This window comes from Lissotriton helveticus, chromosome 6, assembly GCF_964261635.1.
Source record: "Lissotriton helveticus chromosome 6, aLisHel1.1, whole genome shotgun sequence".
Classification (NCBI taxonomy): Eukaryota; Metazoa; Chordata; class Amphibia; order Caudata; family Salamandridae; genus Lissotriton; species Lissotriton helveticus.
Genome location: NC_136067.1, coordinates 294,371,493 through 294,391,441, shown reverse-complemented (window position 1 = coordinate 294,391,441; position 19,949 = coordinate 294,371,493). Strand labels below are relative to the sequence as shown.

Genomic DNA, 19,949 nt, shown 5'->3' with positions numbered 1-19,949 from the left:
GGTCAATAAGTCAAGAGAGGCTTTGTCTAACACCACAAGTCAAGCACCTAGAAAAAAGGAGCAGCATCACTGGCTCTCACTCACTTTTCAGCAGTAGGCTGCCTACAAACACTAAGGGGATGGGGAGAGTCCCCTGCCTCATAGGGGCTTTATTTGGCTAATATTAGTGTCCTTCAAATAGCATACCATAATTTCCTAATTGTCATACCAGGACTCCCATCTCAGTCACCCCCCAACTCATCCCTACTCTTACCTTCTTCCTTCGCCTGTTTCCCATTGCCGCTTATACAGGCTTGCTTCAGACAAGGAATGCCAGCTAGACAATGCAATATTATTCACTGGAGTAGAACTAGCAATTTGGGAAAGACAAGTCCTCAAGTTTCATTCACTCCACCTTTTCCCATCCCACCTCTCCTTGGCACCTCAACTCGTCAAGCAGCATAAATCACAAAATAAATTACTATAATGTGTTGCATTTTTTAGTTTTTTTTAAAGGTACAGTACCTGCTAACACTCCCTTTTGCTCCATTAATCCCTTAGAGGTTTCAGATACTCCATCACCTTCCATGGCAATTTTAGTCTCTGGAGCAGTGTCTTTTGGTATGGCTGGTTCAATGGAAGGTTCCATGTAGAAATCCGCCTGGAGGAATAAAACAACGTGCTACAAGATTGGTCCATACAGCATTGCAATCTCAAACCCTAATTCAGATCTCTCCACTAAGGTTAGCAATAAGCATTTTAAGGACCAACTGTGAAGAATCTAGCAGTACTACGCACAAAGCTGGAAAGATTACCTCCATGCTATTCTATATATGGACACTGATCTGAACAATTTATTTACAACTGCTAAGGAATTGCCCGTGCTGCAGACGGGACAAGAGAAAAATGTAAAAAAATGTATATACATGCATCCAATACAGTACAAATTTGCACAAAGGCCCCACAATCCCAACCATGCATCACAAGCTGCAGCAACCCAGTTCATATAGGCTTTATTTGTAACAGCAATCGCGGAGCACTGCACGTGCATAGCAGCAGCTGGGTGGGTTTAAGGAGGGAGAGCAGGGGCGCCATCAAAGTTAAATTTTCTTGTTTTCCTATCCGGTCATTTCTTCTTCACAGCATGCTGGGAATCAGAATCGACAAGCCAAGAAAATGCTTGGGAGGAGGTTGGGACTAGGGGAGCCAGCACATCTGATGAGTTTAAGCAAAGAGACTAGACAAGATTTTCTGGCCGAAAGCAGAGGACTGCCTTGATATGAGCAGATGCAGCCAGAAAGTAACCCTGACCAACAAATAAAACAGAGTTGCTTATGGTTCACCTATTCCAAGGACTGCTGCATGAACACATCTGTGAATAACCACAGAAACCTTTTAGGAGGTGAAGCTTCAGATTTAGCAGGATCTGGCAATAAAGACGGAAATCAGCCCACCAGCTTTTGCAACAATGTTGCTTACCAACAGTCCTCCTCTGAGATCCACATGTGCTCAGAAACCATGAAGGAACTTGTTCTGTGCAGCAAAAAACTTCAACCCTCCACAGAGGTCTGTAGAAGCAATTTGAGCCAACAAAGTGCAAGGTCTTTGTTGGAAAACGGGTATATCGAATTTGTGGGCCATCTGACATATCATTCAATTGAATTACCAGCTCAAAATTCAAGCCCCATTCCAAAACTCAAACTACTATTAACATGTTTTCTCCACAAAGAAGTGAAGCACTTCCACTGGTACCCAGTCCATTCTCTGGCAAATGCGAGAGCCTAAGAAATGGGCATGATAAAGGTAGACGTTCTCCAAACACCACAGATCTTGAAAAACTGACCTATCGAGAACGGTCACTCCGAACTTGATGCACTGCTTGAAGCCAGTTGCAAGGAGGAAGGCTATATTAATTATTCCACCAATTACAAATGAATGAAATAATGGAACGTCAAAAAAAGAATTGTACTGCACTCTGCAATGACAATCAAATGAAGTACTAGATAGTCTACAATGGCAGGGTCCTGGAGAAACACTTTCCTCAAGGTGTGCAGGTTAAAAGTGCCACCCTGGTGTTCGAGAACTTTTTTCTTAGAAGTGACATTGCAATGTTCACAGGACAGTCCTCAACCAATTCTGAATATCATACATTTTAGAGCAGCAAAACATTACAAGTTTTATTGAAGCAATTTGATAATGGCACTGCAATCAATCTTTATTACTACATAAGTATGTATATCCCATCTAAGCCATTTCGATCATAGTTGTCTCAACATGCAAAAAATTATCTTCAGTCTTAAACCCATGATGGAGGCATGCCTTTCTTACCGCATCAGTGGGATCGCCAGAACCTTCGAAATCTGCCGAGTCTTTGCGATCCAGCTCAGACTCATTATCAAATACTACAACAGGGATGTTAGGTTTGCTAACATTGCTACTGGACAGGATATGAATTGTAGTTTGCTCAATAGCTGTGTCTTCCTCCAAAGGATGAGAGTCCTGGGTTGGGAGGAGAGGAGCATTAGCGCTTTCCGTAGCATTGCCAGATTCAGGATGGTCATGGTGGTCCTGATCATGTAGCACATCTGGAGTAATGCTGCTAGTTGTTTCTGGATGGTGATCATGATGCATGTGTGGATCAGCAGCTTCAGTTACAGGAACAGCAGTGGTTGTTTCATGATGATGACCATGATGATGATGATGATGATGATGTGGCTCAGTGGAGCTGGTGGTTTGTGTTGCAGCTGCTGTAGTAGTCGTTTGAGGAATATTTGGCATTTCTGGGAAAACAGCATGAGACATGGTAGTCTTGTCTGTGTCCGGATCGGCTGGTGGCAGACTGGTTGGCTCAAGCAAGACCGCTGTGTGTTCGTCTGTTACGTTTTTCTCAGCAGACAGTTGTGTATTGTGCACTTCATTAGGGCCAACTATAGGCCTTTCAGTTTCCACAGCTCTGGATGTGGGAATGGTTTCTGGTTCTTTTGTCATCTCTGGTTCTGGGACAATCGGATGTTGGTTTTCTGTCGGCACTGCTGGCAAAACCGATGTTGAAGAGGTAATTGTAGTTTGTTCTGCATTACTGACATCAGGAATGGCTAAAAAAGAAATAAAACACAGTCACATGCTGTGAATCATGAATTTGACAACTTTGGATTAAAACTTCTTTGATGATACAAGATAAAAATATTCTATAAAAGCAACTAGGCTATACGCGTTAAACTTGGCAGACAGAACAATATCACACCAATAAGAGATTTAACAGCAACTATTAGTATTGCCAAAGGAATGCAGTAAACCTACCATATTGGTCAATAAATGCTTACAGCCCAACTTTAATCTAAAGAGAAATAAACGAGGCACAAAAAAATGGCATCTTGGTGCATTTTTACAAACAATGGTATGCAAGACAGAGCAGCAAATGCCTTAAATTAGAAACCGATGTCTGAGAATAAACATCACGGGTCTCTTCTACTCTGCCCATTTCCTACGTCAATCCAGAAGAAAGGTTCCAGTAGTACTCGGATACACTCAAATGTGTAGAATTGATGTACACTTGTGTGCAATAACTGGAAACTTCTAAATGCAGGAAATAAATACAATTGCAAACTTGTACATTCCACAATTTTGTTTCTCTTTGGGGAAAGAATTTTCCCTCGTGGTAGAACAACTTCCACCACTGCCCATTCAAATAGAAAATTCACTTATTCCTGCCTTTAGCAAAAGGTCAGTAAAGAGCGGAGCTCAGACTGAACAAATTGAGAACTACCATACCCGTGTAAGGAAACCAAAATAATGGAAGCAGGATAAGTCCCCATTCACCACACTATCATTTTTGTTTTAATGTGAACCTTCATTTAATACTAATAAGCAAAGCTTGAAATGTCCTGGAATGAAGATTTAGAAGAAGTTCGGGAGAATTACTAATTATGTATATGAGAAAGAACAAGGATTACTGGGATCAACAAAAAGTGCTAAGCACACATGGAGGGGTGAGGAAAACAGGGTAACACAAGACCACCAGATCTGTTCCTTCGCCGCCAGTGCATCAACCTACGAAGAACTTCATGCCTGTGCAGGTGCCCCTCTAGCTGGGGTCTAAGCTACAACCAGGCTAGAGTCTACCCAACTGGTGCTGATCTGCCTTCGACAGTCGGTCCGGGACTGGAGGCGTGAAACCTCTGCTCAAAATGTTGGTTTTGTTCAGCCTGGGAGGGGTAGGTGGAGTATGGGCGTTTTAAGTTTGCTCCTCTACCCCATAACGTGTCCGACTTCAAAACAATTATTAAAATGGTGTATGGCTGCAGCTTAGGTCACCAATTATCATTCTTAATATTTTGGTATCTTTTACTTATTCAACAGCATGTCTGCCCAGCGCATGTCGCTGTATGGATTACTGGGTCTTTTCTGATTACACCTTTTTTTGGTGTACGAGCAAAAAGCATCCCTTCCCCCTGAGGCGAAGCTAGTCTTTCATTATATAGAAATTGCGTGACTCTTTCACAAACTCTCACCGATAACATTGCCAGGCTCCGCGTCCCACAACACAATAACCACACCAGGACAACACTTTCTGTATACACTAAAAACAAAAAGCACACTCCCAACAACACACCCGATACGGTGTAGGTTTCCACCATTGTAGGTAAGCACTTCAGCATCACACATATGCAGTAAGCGATCTACAAATGCTATTCTAAAGAACAGTACTTTCCATACAATAATCATTTTTGTTTTTAAAGATGCGTGAGGTGCCAATGCAAACTATTAAGAATGGTTTTAGGAAGTTTAATATTTTATTTTAAACAGGATTTTAAAAAAGCTCCTACAACCTTTTTACTACAAGTTGGAAATGTTTCTTAAAGAGCTCTTAAAAAAATATACATACACATTTTTTTTTTTTTTTAAACTGACTATATAACCTTGCATGAGTTAAAAAGATTTTTTTAAAGTTCCTACCTAAATCTATTTCTGGATTTTTAAATAGAACTTTGATCATAAGTTTTTAGAAAGTTGCCATTAGTTAAGAAATCAGGAACAAATTAAAATTGTGTGATGGGTGGCGAAAGATCTTTGCTTAAATTACATTTAAAAGATGGAATTAAATATTTTGCATGCTAGAGTAAAATGGAGTCCTACAACTGACACTAATTGCAAGAGGTAAGGCATACAGAAAAACGAAAGGTACTCACGCGCATAACCGGAGCCGGAGAACATGTCTTCATCATCACCACCAGATCCATCTTGATCATCAGGGGGCAGATTCATAGTGTCATTCTGCAAAACACAAAATTAATTGGAGACCTTAGGAACACAGCTTGAGAGAGGTCATGAAATATATAGCACACGTCTCATATTCAGGACAGTGGAAAATGCCTGCAACGTACGCCCCCACGAGTTGGCGAATCGCGCCTTTATCGCAAAATTGACCAAGGTGTGGGATGGCCGCAAAGTCATGCCTGGGGGCAGCAGAAAAAATACAAGTGTTGCTTCCCTGATATATTTATAGCTTCATGGCCTTACTCCCAGACCCGAATACAACAATCTGCTCTTGGCCTTCACTTGTTGCCGAGCCAGCCGCACTGAAAGCTTCATTTTCAGAAGGCAACCAACCCCACTTAAGGTCTGCCCCTGCTGTAGCGGAGCCGTATGTAGAAGCCTGGCAGACAGCACACACGTCCTAGCATTTGCCTGCCTTCCTGGGGCACGAATGCGCACTTGCAGCCATCGCGCCCCGAAGGAAAATAATATTGGGAATGAGAAAAAGGAAGTGTCGACTATAATGTGCAACATTTGCTAGCATGCCCTTGAAAAATGCAGTGACTTTACATGTGTAGGAGACGGGTAACATGTGATTGGGGGAGCATACACCCCAGCGTATTGCCATTTTATTTAGATATATCTATTAATTATTTCTATAATAAGGTGTCTAAAAAAAATGCAGCAAACAACGCAATAGTCTGGCGCAACATTTCCTAATTATAACACATGAAGTTCTTGGGTCTAATCTTGCACACAAGAATGCATCAAAACCATTGTGCATCAAAACCATTGTGCATCAAAACCATTGTGCATCAAAACCATTGTGCATCAAAACCATACAAAGGATTGGTATCTCGCACTATGTCCCGTTTAGACAGGGGGACAATCCCTTTCAGGACGAAAACCTTCACCCACCATAAGAGGCATGCATTATATGGGTTTCTCCTCCAGTGGGAGCCTAGTCCCACTGAGGGCTACAACTTCCTCACTGTGAGGTAGGAGCTCAGGGATGTTTTCAAGATGGTAAAAAACCTATACTAGGATGCTAAAATCCCGTATGTGAATGGTAGGTGTGGTGAGAGTGCAACATAAAGGGGGTGGTTAAGTGAAATGACAGTGGTGAGTTTAAAACTACGTAGAGGAGATAAAAGAACCTTTATTAGCTTGCTCACACGGTTAGGATTAAAAGGCAGTGCAAAGAGTAGTATTGATTTAAAACTACACTATAAGAAGGTCGACATGTTTCAGCCTTAAATGATCAATCAATGTATCTAGGCTTTCTTCTGGACCCAGATCAAAACGGTTGCTGCTGCTAGTGCAAGAAAAGTGTGAAAAGGAAAGAACTATACAGAACCAGCACTCCTATAAATTGATGATGGTTATTACTGGAAATATCATGTTCTGATGCACAATGGTGTTGATGCATTCTTGTGTGCACGTTTAGACCTGAGGATTTCATGTTATAATTGTATATCCTTTTCGTGTATATTGCAACATTTTCTAAGCCATGCCGCAAAATCCTGGGGGGGGGTCGGTAAGAAAAGGGTTAATATGTTATTTATGCACAAGCCTCAATTCGAATCTACAGTGCTAATTAAATAAAAAGATCCATCATTGTGCACAGTACTATTCTTGTTGCCAATGTGAAAACCGTTTTGGAAAAAAAAGTAGTAAAAACTTTGTTGAAAACGCTGAATTATTGTAAAGCCTTCAAAATAATAACCTGCATATTTTTGAGTTAAACTGATCACAATTAAATTGTTCAATATGATGTTCATCACTAGAGTAAGCCAAAAACAATTTGACTAAGAACGGATCACAATGTTCTGGTTCAGAGGACTCTTGCCGCAGAGGGCACAAGGTGGACAATACAGCAATTGGTATACGTTTTAGGACGCATGAAAAGAAACTTCGAGAGGTGAAACAGTCATGTCCGCCACTCTGTATGGACCCATATCCCAACAATATTTGGGCTTAGGAGTCTCAGCTGGGATGCCAAGGGAAGATTGACTTACTATATACAGGGTAGAGAAAAGGGAACTAGCCATCAGTCTCCTTCCTGGTGAGGGAGTCATACCACATTGATTGCTTTCCAGGGCAAGGGTTCATCCATGACACCTAGTGCATTAGGAGGACAAGGAAACCTAAAAGGTATGAGCGTGTGAATGCAGAGTGAAGGAAACATGCCAGGAGCAGTAACCAAGGAGGACAACCGTGACAGTCAGAAGTCTTGCTGAGTGAGAAGAGAGCTGAATGTAAATAGGTTTGTTTGAATGGGGAAAGCAAACACCAGATTAGAGTTGCCTTTTCCAAGATTCAAACTCCTGACATCAGATTACAGCGGATAGCAGCGGCAACTATTTTAATTTATTGAGCAGTCTTGTAAATAGTCATCCAAATTAATGGTGCTCATCTTGGAAAATCCACAGAAGGAATTTACAGTAAGAGGTAAAACAAAATTTGCTGCAAAAAAATCTTGAGGCAGATGAAGTTATTTCTTTCAAGGCCAGAGAGGCAACAGTTAACCTTACTGATCAACATGGAAGATTATATGCGACAAACAAATGAAAGGCTTGCATGCAGGAGAACATACATTTGTGCAAACAAGGACCTAGCTCATCTTGAACAGACGGCGGCTTGTCACGCTCGATATGCATATGCCCCTTCTTCAAAGATATAAACATACCAAATTTCTACAATATGCCCAATAGGATGATTTCAGTACCTGAACTCATACCTACCACACCAAGGGGTTAGTCATATTTAGAGCGGTAAACATCGTTTACAACGATGTTTTCACAACGCGGTACCTTTACACCGCGGCTGTGACAACGCAAGTCGTTACCACGACTTGCGCTGGAGGGCGCTCAAGGTCTAAAAATAGTTAATTTACTATCCTAACACCTTCCCTAGGGTCCACGGGGACTGGTGTTAGAATAGTAAATTAAACTATTCGAAATCCGCGCCCCCCCAACGCAAGTCGTGGTAACGACTTGCGTTGTCACGGCCGCGTTGTAAAGGTATGCGTTGTGACGGTACGCGTTGTACCGTCATATATCCATTTAGAGCATTATAAGTGTGAAAACAAAGGGGATCAATCAGTATATAACTGATATACAACTTTAATATCCTGTTACCATTTCTCAAAGAAAATAGAAATGATTAAGACATTGGGTCTTCCATAGGAAGCTATTATGTCAACACCTATAAAAATCAAAAAATGATTTTGAGTGGCCAATATGATTAGAGCCTCAGAACTGGTTAGATACTAAAAAGTTATTTACTGCGAGTCCGATAAAGGTTCCTGCTTGAAAGCAAAGGGGAACTTGGTCGATCATCTAATGGTTCCTTGGTACCGGTTAACATGCATCTCTGCTGGTAACTTTTAATGGCCTCAACTGATTTAGTAATATGCGATCACATGATTAGGGCTAGCGCTATTCGAAGATATACAACTACAACACCTGCATAACAAAAACACAAATAAAATAAGACTATCAGACACAAAGATCTAGTTCACTTATTTAGCACCAAAATGGGGTGATGAGCGCACCCATCGAGTTTTTGCCTTTGCAAATTTAAACAAAAAACTTGCCGAATTGTTTTTACATTTAGGACAATGGAAGGTAGAATACAAAAAAAACCACTGAATATTGAGAAACTTTTCAAAACTATTTCTAGTATAAAGATGAAATGCTTGATCAGACAAAAACAGGCATGAATTTGGACATTCAAACACTGTGTACACGGATGGGAGAATAGAACAAGGGTGGAAATAAAATACATGCCTATGGAAAACATAGGTGTCTATCGGTATTTCGATAGCACAAACCTACCCAACTGCAATGGAGTGCTGTACATTAATGGCGACGCTGCCAGATCATACAAAATCTTGTACATCAATTGAGCTTTTACAACTTGGGATTTGCACAAGGACCTTACAATTCACAAATTTACAATTGGAGGAGCAAAACTAATGAGGGCCACAAAGGAGGGTAAACAATACTTTCGTTGAAGGAATAAAGAAGCAGGTACAGCCTGAAATAAAACAAGCAATGCCAAAGAAAAGCGGTCTCTTTCAAGAAGCAATTACATTCACAAATTTATGCTCGTCAAATTCTGGAATGAGCACTTCCCCCAATGCAGTTACAGTAACCTATGAGGGTTTCTAGAGGTCGCTTATTAAATTAAACTGCTTTCTGTAGCAGGTTGTAGTACTTAAAGCCACTTTTAGAGGTCCCATAGGAATATCTGGTCGTTTTCACAAACTGCCACCCCACGGCAGGAGTAAGCTAGACACCGCAGAGGTGAAAAGAGTTTAGTAATGGTAGGTGAGGTAGGATTGTTATGTATGGTAATTAAGTTATGGTAGTACGAAGGGTATTGTAGGTATGGTGGAAACGGGGTAGGTAGAGGAAATAAGGTATTTTAGGTATGGGAAGTATATTGTAGGTTTGGCAACTATGGTAGAGGGGCGAGGATGTGGCCTTACGGCTAGAGCAGTTGACCTCGAACAACGCTCAACGGCCTGCGATTCTGGGCAAATCACTTATTCTCCCCCTGCGTAACAAAAATGAATGTGTCCATCTGTAACGAAACTGGTGCTCATGTAAAGCGCTCAGACACCAGATATCTTCGGGTCGAATTTGCGCTATATGAAACTCTTTTTAAAAAAAAAAAAATGATAGTAGCTAGGTTAGGTAGCTTATGTATGATAGGTTTGGTAGGGATGGTGTGTTAGGTATGGTAAGTAGAGTAGGTTTATGATGGTAGGTGCAGTGGTTTTGGTAAGAAAACATGGTAGTTATGACCGGAAGGTGCAGCAGGTACGTAGCTATGGTATGCAAGTATGGCACGTGGGTTGGTATGGTAGTTCAGTTAGTTAGGTTAAATACACTATTAAAAAGTAAAATAAATGAATGCTCAATGCTACAGTGGATAGCACTGTGCTGTTACTTTGCTATTTGGATCCTTACTCCTATTACAAACAGTAAGGACGTAAATCGGCAATTAAAGTGTCATTGTGTTTGCAAAGCACATACATTAAGCAATACATAATGGGACTATAGCTGAAGAGGATGGAGCCAAAGCCCACTGCCTATACTTCTTTATGCTCCATCGATGACATGCGCTCTGGTACAGCTAAAGCTGTATGTAGGGAGACCTAAAAAAAGATTAGCTAAAGACAAGCCTTCCAGTTTAGGCACTATAACAAATATGTCACGTTTTTTTGTAGCTTTGTACCACTATTAGTGCATGATTCAGATTGAAATGAACAGCATAAAGTTGGGAGACTCAAAACGTGGCCTAGGAACCACTGTGCGGGTTTGTGAGAAAGTACCATCTTTCTTGCCTTGGTGTGCCCCCACTTTTTTTCTGAATTGCTGATGTGCTTTGACTGAGTGTGCCCTGGGCTCCTACCAACCAGGTACCCAGGGCCTGTGTTCCTTCCCTAAAACTGTACTGAAGCAAAACCCAATTGGCATCTATGGCTACCTGTCAGCCCCTAGTAGTTGGTACCTAGGGCATGGTGACCAGAGAAGACCCCTGAGGGCTGCAGCACTTAATGTGCCACCCTTGGGGCCGTGTAACCTGGCACCCACACACTGCCTTTGCAGGCTGAGTGCCTAAGTACAGAACTAAAACCAGAGTCTACATAGGACACATCCCTGTGTGCCATGCCCACAGAACCCACTGCCCTGGCATACTTCAGTCACCCCTCTAGCTGGGTGCCCTGTGCCAGAGGTGTGGGCACAGGTGCATGAGCCCTGTGCCCCTACAGTACCCAGGGCCATTCCTGGGCACTGTAAGTGCAGTGATGCCATTAAGAGTATATGGTGCTGGGAGGTTGGCATTACGAACTTCACAGCACCAGAATGGCTACACTGAAGACTGACAAGTTTGGTATCAAACTTCTCAGCACATTAAACCCGCACGGATGCCAGTGTGGGATTTAATGTAAAATGCACCAGAGGGCATCTTACAGATGCCCTCTGAAACCCTAACCTACAATCCACGTCTGGCTGAGTGGCTGCCACACAACAGACATGTTGCTGGACCCCTGGGTAGGAGAGCCCCCGCTCTCTTGGGCCTGCAATAATGCACATCCTGGGAGAGGTGCTAGGTCTCCTCCCCCAGGATGCGCAGGGGGAAGCTTCAAAGCCATGCCGCCTCTGAGCTTTTCCAGACCATTTGCTGTACCCAGCAACCAGCCCCCACCATTCCTGCCCCCCCCTCCACTCTGGTGGGAAGACTGGCAGGAAAAACTACTTTAGGAAGATGGGGGGGTGGGGGGGGGGGGGGGGGAGGGCAGCCTGTGCCAACCCCACCCCTCAGGTGGGGGAGATGAGGTGAAGCACAACCCCGGGCTCCGGCCATCTTGACGATGGGGAGCCCTGCCCTATCACAGCTAGGCTCCTGCCCCCCTCCCACAGGAGAGGAGCAGGCTAGGGGGTGTACCCAACGCAGGGCAGGGACCCTTTGGTCCTTGTCCTTGCCCTACCGCCAACGCCCCTAAATTCAGTATTTAGGGGCTCCCTGAACCTTGCTTCCTCAGATCCAGATACGAAAAGAAAGAAGATCAAGAAAAAGACGCGCCGTGCAGCTGCTAACAGGACAACAACTGACTTGGCCCCAGCCTACTGGCCTGTCGATCCTGGAACCTGCTCCTGCTTAATCCCTGCGACTCCTGCGGACAGCAACCTTGGGACACCCAGAGGACCTGCCTGCACCGACCCTCTTGAAGGCTGGAACTCCCATCAGCAGAGGCTCTGCTGCAACAACCCACCTGGTGCCAACCAGGAAGCTCCGGACAAGCCCACTCTGCACCGGCCAGGCCCAACCGAACCAAGACCACGAGGACGTCCCCCCGGCGACTGGGACCCGAAGTCAAGTGCATAAAGACCCTCCTCGATGAACAAGCAGACGCCTGCAGACACAGAGCCAGGGGCCACCCCAACCGCGACCAGCCGAGGGTAAGCTTTTCCGACACCTCTGCACCCGGCGCCCTACAGCCCCCTGTGCCTCCCTTTGGGGTACCTACCTGTGCTCCAAGATCCCAACTTACCTCTCGATATGCTGGTCGCCCCTGGAGAGTCTCCGTCCCCGAGCCTGCAGCCTTTGTTCCTTTTGTACCTTTCCCATTGGATAACATTGAGCGCCCGACTGCTCAAAAGCACCCTGCACCCAAGTGCTGCTGGCTGTGACCCCTGTGTCCTATCCTACTTCCCCCCCCTTGCCCTGAGCAAGTGACCACGAGCCCAGCTCCCACAGCCGCGTGGCTTGCTAGCCAATAGCCACCAACCGAAGGCCCCCCGTTCCCTCATTGGATATCATTGGGCCTGCCTACCTCTGCACCCGGCCGCCCCTGTGCCGCTGGGAGTGTACTAACTGTCCTTACCTGACCCTGGGGGACCCCTGAGTCTATGCCCAGAACCTTAACTTCCCCAAACAAGTCCTCACCTGGAAACCGGTAATTTACTTACCTGCCATTGGATAACGACTCATTTTGACTCGAAAATTTGAAGTTTAGAAACCTGAAAATATTCACATAAAATCAGCCAAAGTCCAAATTCCGAAGTACTCACCTGTGATCAGGGAGAAGCCAGTGCTGTACCTTTCAGCCCAGTACTGAACCACTAAAGTGATCCCTAGCGGGGGTTACTAGTAATCTGTATTTTCTCCATAGGAACCCATTGTCTGCTTTTCTATGAAATTTCTTCTACATGTCTACTTTTGACAACTTGAAATATTCTTGGAAAAAAAAATCACACGAAATACTGAAACGCAATTACCTACCTGTTGAGTTAAGACCCCAGTGCTGGCCCTAGGAGACCAGTGCTGGGTTACAAAAGTAATGCAATCGTACTTTACCTGAATTTTCTTCCATTGAATAACATTGTCAGATTTCCTTTGAAAAGTTAAGTGTGAACTTTTAAAACAGCTTTGTATTCATGAAAATTCACTACAGTAACTAAAACGTTTTTGCTAGCCTGGTTTCAGCTTAGACCCCAGGACTGAATCTAAGATCTAGTCCTGGGACTACTAAAGTAATCTATATAGTAATCAACTGTACTTACATGTGGCAAACCCATTGAGCTCAATGCTATAGTGTGTTTTAGGATTGTGTTGCTTACTGTCACAACTGTATTAATTGTGCGCACAAACTTTATTGCTCCTTTGCAAAGTAATTACATGAGAGAACTCATACCAAGAAAAGTATATTTTTATAACTGTTGGTGTTAAAAATAAAACACCTATATCTGTGGATATAAAAACAATTGGCCTGGAGTTCAGTCCTTGAGTGTGTGAAACCTTTTGCTGACTGAGTGTGTACAACAAATGCTTTACACTGTCCTCTGGTACTGCCTTACTGCTCGATCAAGCTACCACTTTGGAGAGTAAGATCAGTTCTGACTTTAACCTCCGTTAGACCTCTGGGGTTGGTGGACTCTATACACACTTCACTCTAGTCTAGTATATATAGAGCCACTTTCTCAGTGTTGCATTTGTTTCAAGACAGTCAGCAGAGCAACCAACATACACAGAGCTATGGTATTTAGTCACAGTACCTTATTGGTATGTGCCCTTTACAGAGATGCAGTGTCCTGCAGTGCTCAGGCACATAGTTCACGCCCTTCACTACACCAAACAAGAAGCAGATACATTTCATTCCAAACACAAACCGCACTGTGGAGTTCCATGCAAAAATAGACAAAAAACATTTTGCAAAAACAGACACTAAAACAAGGTATGATAGACTTGACTTCAGTAAAATGGCTCAGGGTCTTCAAACTGGTGGGTGGGTCCACTATGGGGGCCTCACGCTCTGGCCAAAAGAAGCATTATGCTGATAATAGTGCTTTGTTTTTAGCAGAAAAATATTAAGCGGCACTCATCCGCTCTGAAATGGGCCATCACTAATTATATATTATAGCTGGGAGTATGTGTCACAAGGGAAGAGACTCCAAATATTCTTTAAAAACCTGACATGTTTCTTAAAATCACACTGCGGATACTTTTACACCTTGGTACCGCCTTGCCTGACCAGAATAGTATGTTGAGCAACCATGTATTTGATTGCATTTTTAAAATGTAACAGAACTAAACTACCATATTTAAATAAGTCTAGACATATTTAAACATTGCCAATTTAATAGAATGATTGGGAAAAATTCTTAGGGGGGCCAGCTGAATTTTTTTTTTCCCTCACTGGGAGACACGCAGCATTAAAACGTTTGTAGACTATTATTATTATTATTATTATTATAATAATTTTAATAGAATTAATAATTAATAGCATAGTGCATGTCCACAACAAAATCAATAGCTCCCACCTTTAGGACTTGTTGGCTTTGGCAATGCTTTTTGGTGATACTGTATAGGGAAAAAATAAATCTCATCCTGAAGCGATACATATACCCATCATGACGGTAGTAGCACAGCGTCCTTCTCAAGGAGCACAATGACTTATGTGCGTGCATGCCTCACCATGCATGTGTATACCTATTGATTGCTGTGCGTGTGCATCAGTTTCTTTTTTTCATTACCGATCTAGGATAGTGGGCGCCAGACCTGTAGATAACAAATGATTTTTACCTGCACCAAAGCCCCTTTTTTTTTTTTTTTTAAGTTGTGTGGCTGGGAAGAAATGGTAGTAACTGCTAAGCCCTCCAAGTTGGAGCTGGTGGGAGGGAAGCAGAGGAAAGCGGAGTAGCAATAATCGGGGTTGCGGAGGGAGGAATCTAAAGAAAGTATAGGAGTAAGCAATGGATGGGGAAGTGGGTTCTTAGTGAGGTGAAGGGGATGCTACACAGGGTGAGAGGTTTAGGGCATAAAAAGCAGCACACAAGGGACAGAGCTAAAAGGATGAGGGGAAAGGAGGGAGAGAGCAAGACAAGTCTTTGTCCCTCTGGGCCGGTCACCCCCACGCACCTCGCACACTCCTCGTGAGTGCGACCAGGCTGCCCTTGTTCCCTCTAGCGCCGCTGCTGCCCGCAGCCGGGACCCTGCCTGCTGTGACCCTTTGACCCGCTGATTGTGCTCCTGCCCCGCCAGCGCCGCGCTGTTACTGAGTTCCACTGTCTCTCCTTTGTGCTCTCTGCTCCTGGTAAGGGTGTACCTCTGTGACCCCGTCTTTGTATCCCCTGGTGTACTGCCAGCCCCCTGTTTTATTCTGTGTATCCCCGTTCTGTTAGTATTGTAGTTTGTAGTATAGTATTATTGTTCCCCTGTGTTTTCGGCGCCCCCGGCCCCTGCCGCGCTTCCCGCCACCTCCCCGCTCCTCACCTCTGCTGCCCTCCCCATTCGCCGCCCCGCTCCCCGCCTCCCAGCTGCCCCTCCCTCGCCCCGCCCCCCCACTCTCCACATATGGCAGAGTGGGCACGCCAATTGTGCGCCGAAGGCGCGCCAAAGGTAAGCCCGTCTGCGCCCATCCGCGCCTGGACTGCGCCCAGCGCCAGGACCCCTGGCCCCCACCGACGGAAGCCGACCCGACGGACCTACGACGCCACCGAACTCAACGCTCTCAACACCGGCCGAATCCCGGGATGCTACCGAGCAACACCGAGACGCACCCACGGACCCTTCAGCTGCCATTCCTGCAAGTTCACCTGCAACCGGAACCGGACCCACGCTACACCAGCACCCACCAAGCCGAACTCCAGCACCACCCACCTGAAGTGCATCCTGCTCAACACCCGCTACGCCCACAGACACGCCGTCGAGCTCTGGAACCTGCTCGACACCACAGCCCCAGACGTCGCCTTCCTCACGGAAACCTGGATGAAAGCCTCCTCAGCGCCCGACATCGCCATCCCGGACGGCTACAAGATCATCCGGAGGGACCGCATCAACCAGACCGGAGGAGGCATCGCCATCATCCACAGGAACACCATCCGCATCACGACTAACACCGACGACACCCTCGCACCCACCGAACACCTGCACTTCCAGATCCTCGTCAACCCCAAGACCACCCTCAGAGGCACACTCATCTACAGACCCCCTGGACCACGCACACAATTCAGCGACGACATCGCCGACTTCATCAGCCCGCACGCCCTCCCCTCCGCTGACTACATCCTCCTCGGGGACCTCAACTTCCACCTGAAGAACAACAACGACCACAACACCACCACCCTGCTGGACAACCTCGGACTCAAGCAGCTGGTCAACACCCCCACCCACTACGCTGGACACACGCTCGACCCGGTCTTCTCTTCCAGCAAGGACATCGCCTTCAGCCACGCCACGGGACTCCACTGGACGGACCACAGCTGCGTCCACTTCAGCTTCAGAAGAACCACGTTCCACCATCACCAGCTACAGGTTCCCCGCAGAAGCTGGAACAAGATCACCACAGACCAGCTCGCTACTGCCCTGAGCAAGAACCCCCCGCATCAGCACTACAAACCCCAGCCAAGCGGCCACCAACCTCACGAAATGGATCAGCAACTGCGCAGACGACCTCGCCCCTCTGAAGACCCCGCCCAGCCGACCCAGCAGCAAGAAAGCCCCATGGTTTAACGACGAACTCAAGAGCTCCAAGAAGAACTGCAGAGCACTCGAGAAAACCTGGCGCAGAAACCCAACACCAGACAACATGACTGCCCTCAAGCTCGCCACCCGAAAACACCACCAACTGATCCACGCCACCAAGAGAACCGCATTCAAGGAACGACTTGACAACAACGCACACAACAGCAAGGAACTCTTCAACATTGTGAAAGAGCTCTCCAACCCCAACGCCGGAAACAACAACATCACCCCTTCGCAAGACCTCTGCAACTCCCTCGCCTCCTACTTCCACAACAAGATCGCGGACATACACAACAGCTTCAGCACTCAACCGACGCACGCCACGACCGAACCACCGCCCCCCACAACCATCCTCCGCGCATGGACCCCGATCAGCACCGAAGACACCGTCCACACGATGAACTCCATCCACTCCGGCTCTACGACAGACCCTTGCCCTCACCACGTCTTCAACAAGGCAGACGCTGTCATCGCACCCCACCTACGGAACATCATCAACACCTCCTTCGACACCGCGACCTTCCCGGAGAGCTGGAAGCACGCCGAACTCAGCGCTCTACTCAAGAAACCATCAGCTGACCCCACCGACCTCAAGAACTACCGCCCCATCTCGCTGCTCCAGTTTCCGGCAAAAGTCATCGAGAAGACCGTCAACAAGCAGCTGGCCGCCTTCCTCGAGACGAACGGATCCCTCGACCTCTCGCAGTCTGGCTTCCGGGCCAACCACAGCACCGAGACCGCCCTGATCACAGCTACCGACGACATCCGAGCCCTGCTCGACAACGGAGAAACAGCAGCCCTCATCCTCCTGGACCTCTCCGCGGCCTTCGACACTGTCTGCCACCGTACCCTAGTACAGCGCCTCAGCAACGTCGGAATCCAGGAGAAGGCACTGGAATGGATCACCTCCTTCCTCGCCGGAAGGACACAGAGAGTCCGCCTCCCCCCGTTCAGATCGGAGGCCACCGAAGTCATCTGCGGCGTTCCTCAAGGCTCCTTGCTCAGCCCGACACTCTTCAATGTCTACATGAGCCCCCTCGCAGCCATCGCACGCCAGCACAACCTCAGCATCATCTCCTACGCCGACGACACCCAGCTGATCCTCTCCCTCACCAACGACCCCGCCACCGCCAGAGCCAACCTCCACGAAGGGATGTCAGATGTAGCCAAATGGATGTCGAAGAGCCGCCTGAAACTGAACTCGGACAAGACGGAAGTCCTCATCCTGGGATCATCACCTTCCGCCTGGGACGACTCCTGGTGGCCGCCCGCCCTAGGCAGCGCACCCAAATCAACAGACCACGCACGCAACCTGGGATTCATCCTTGACTCCTCCCTCTCCATGACCAGACAAGTCAACGCCGTCTCCTCGTCATGCTTCAACATCCTGCGCATGCTACGCAAGATCTTCCGGTGGATCCCCACCGAGACCAGGAAGACGGTCACCCAGGCCCTCGTCACCAGCCGTCTGGACTACGGCAACTCCCTCTATGCCGGAACCACCACCAAGCTCCAGAAGAAACTCCAGCGGATCCAGAACACCTCAGCACGACTTATCCTGGACATCCCCCGCCGCAGCCACATCTCCGGACACGAGAGACCTGCACTGGCTCCCGGTCAACAAGAGAATCACCTTCCGGCTCCTCACCCACGCACACAAAGCCCTACACAACCAAGGCCCAGGTTACCTCAGCCGCCTCAACTTCTACGCTCCCAAACGCCAGCTTCGATCGACCAGCCACGCCCTCGCCGCCGTCCCCCGCATCCGAAGAGCCACCACAGGAGGAAGGTCCTTCTCCTACCTGGCCGCCAAGACTTGGAACTCCCTTCCGACCCACCTCCGCCTGACCCAGGACCACCTCGCCTTCAGGAAGCAGCTCAAGACCTGGCTGTTCGAGCAGTAGCGGACCCCCTCCCCCCAGCGCCTTGAGACCCTCCGGGTGAGTAGTGCGCTATATAAATGCTCTGATTGATTGGGGTGGCGATCATAAAAAGTGACACGAGGGAGAGAGCAAGTATGGGGTTGGCGGGAGGAGTAACCCAGAGCTTCTGAAAAAACAAACGCTGTTATGGAGCTCTTGCTTAAACTAAAAGAAAAAAAAAACAGTTCCCTAAATGGGAGCAGTGGAAGGATAAAAGTCAGCCAATCAAAACAATGGTAAATAAGCTATGCTCCAAGGAAGGGACAAATGCAAGGTGAAGAAGGAAAGCCATCACATAAGAAGCAAGAGCGGCAATAAGGCAACCAATGTAAACAGTTGGCGGACTCCAAGCCCATTGCAAGTTCTTGGTCTAGCCACAAAAGATGTTTCGGAACCAGACCGTTCAAAGCAGTCTCGTGAGCAAGAGCCAAGTGATGGTGCATTCTTAGATTTCTACTGTGATCCAATTAGAGTGAACACGTAACGAGCAACACTGGTGAATTTATTTCCTCATTTACAAAATTTCGTGAAAAACAGCAACTCATAAAAAAGATAAATGAAAGGACATCTATTTCAGTAAAGGTTCCTTTCACGGACCATCTCTATTCAATCTCTGCGCAAATGCTCTCCTTTGTAAACCTAAGATACAAAAAAGTGACTGACCTGCTGGTCAAAAATACATCTATTTTAAGCAAAAAGAACAAGCGTAGGGAAAGCAAATAGGTCTTGCATACATGAGCTATGGCTTTGTCAATGTTTTGTAGTTATGTTGTACAGAAGCGAGTCTGTTGTGCATCATGGTTAAAAGTAATTAAAAAAAAAAGCTATGACACTATCAGCGCTTGCCGAGTCGTACTACTATTTTTTATTACTCCACCTAGGCAGCCTGAAGGGAGAAAGGGAGGCAACATGTAAGGAGGGCGGGCAGGAAGAATAGGAAATGAGGGAGTGAAGGAGTTAGGAGGCAAGACAGAGGGTTGGGAGAAAAGGATGCAGGTCAGCAGGCACATTGACAATGGAGGGTGGGAGGAAGGGGACATGGACAACAGAACGGTCAGCAGGAGGACAGTCAGGGGGTCGGGTTGGGGAAAGCAGATGGACAAGGAAGGGTCAAGTGTGAGAACTAGGTAAGAATATGGAGGGAGAAGTACATGAAGACGACAACTGAAAAACGTGCCCTCTTGTAGAGTGCATAAGCACACAAAGTGGCACCTGAAAAAATGAGCAGTGGAAGGACACAATTAATGCACC

The 19,949-nt window shown here is 46.5% G+C and overlaps 1 protein-coding gene across 1 annotated transcript in view; it reads right to left on the bottom strand.

Annotated features, from left to right (window-relative positions):
* The window catches only part of SDC1 (syndecan 1), a 135,779-nt gene that overhangs the window by 3,710 nt on the left and 112,120 nt on the right, over positions 1-19,949 (bottom strand). Inside the window, exons 2-4 of the mRNA XM_078647739.1 lie at positions 5,169-5,253; positions 2,308-3,074; positions 505-640 (exon numbers count right to left, since the gene is read on the bottom strand). Coding sequence (XP_078503865.1) covers positions 505-640; positions 2,308-3,074; positions 5,169-5,253 — 988 coding nt within the window. The remainder of the gene's footprint in view (positions 1-504; positions 641-2,307; positions 3,075-5,168; positions 5,254-19,949) is intronic.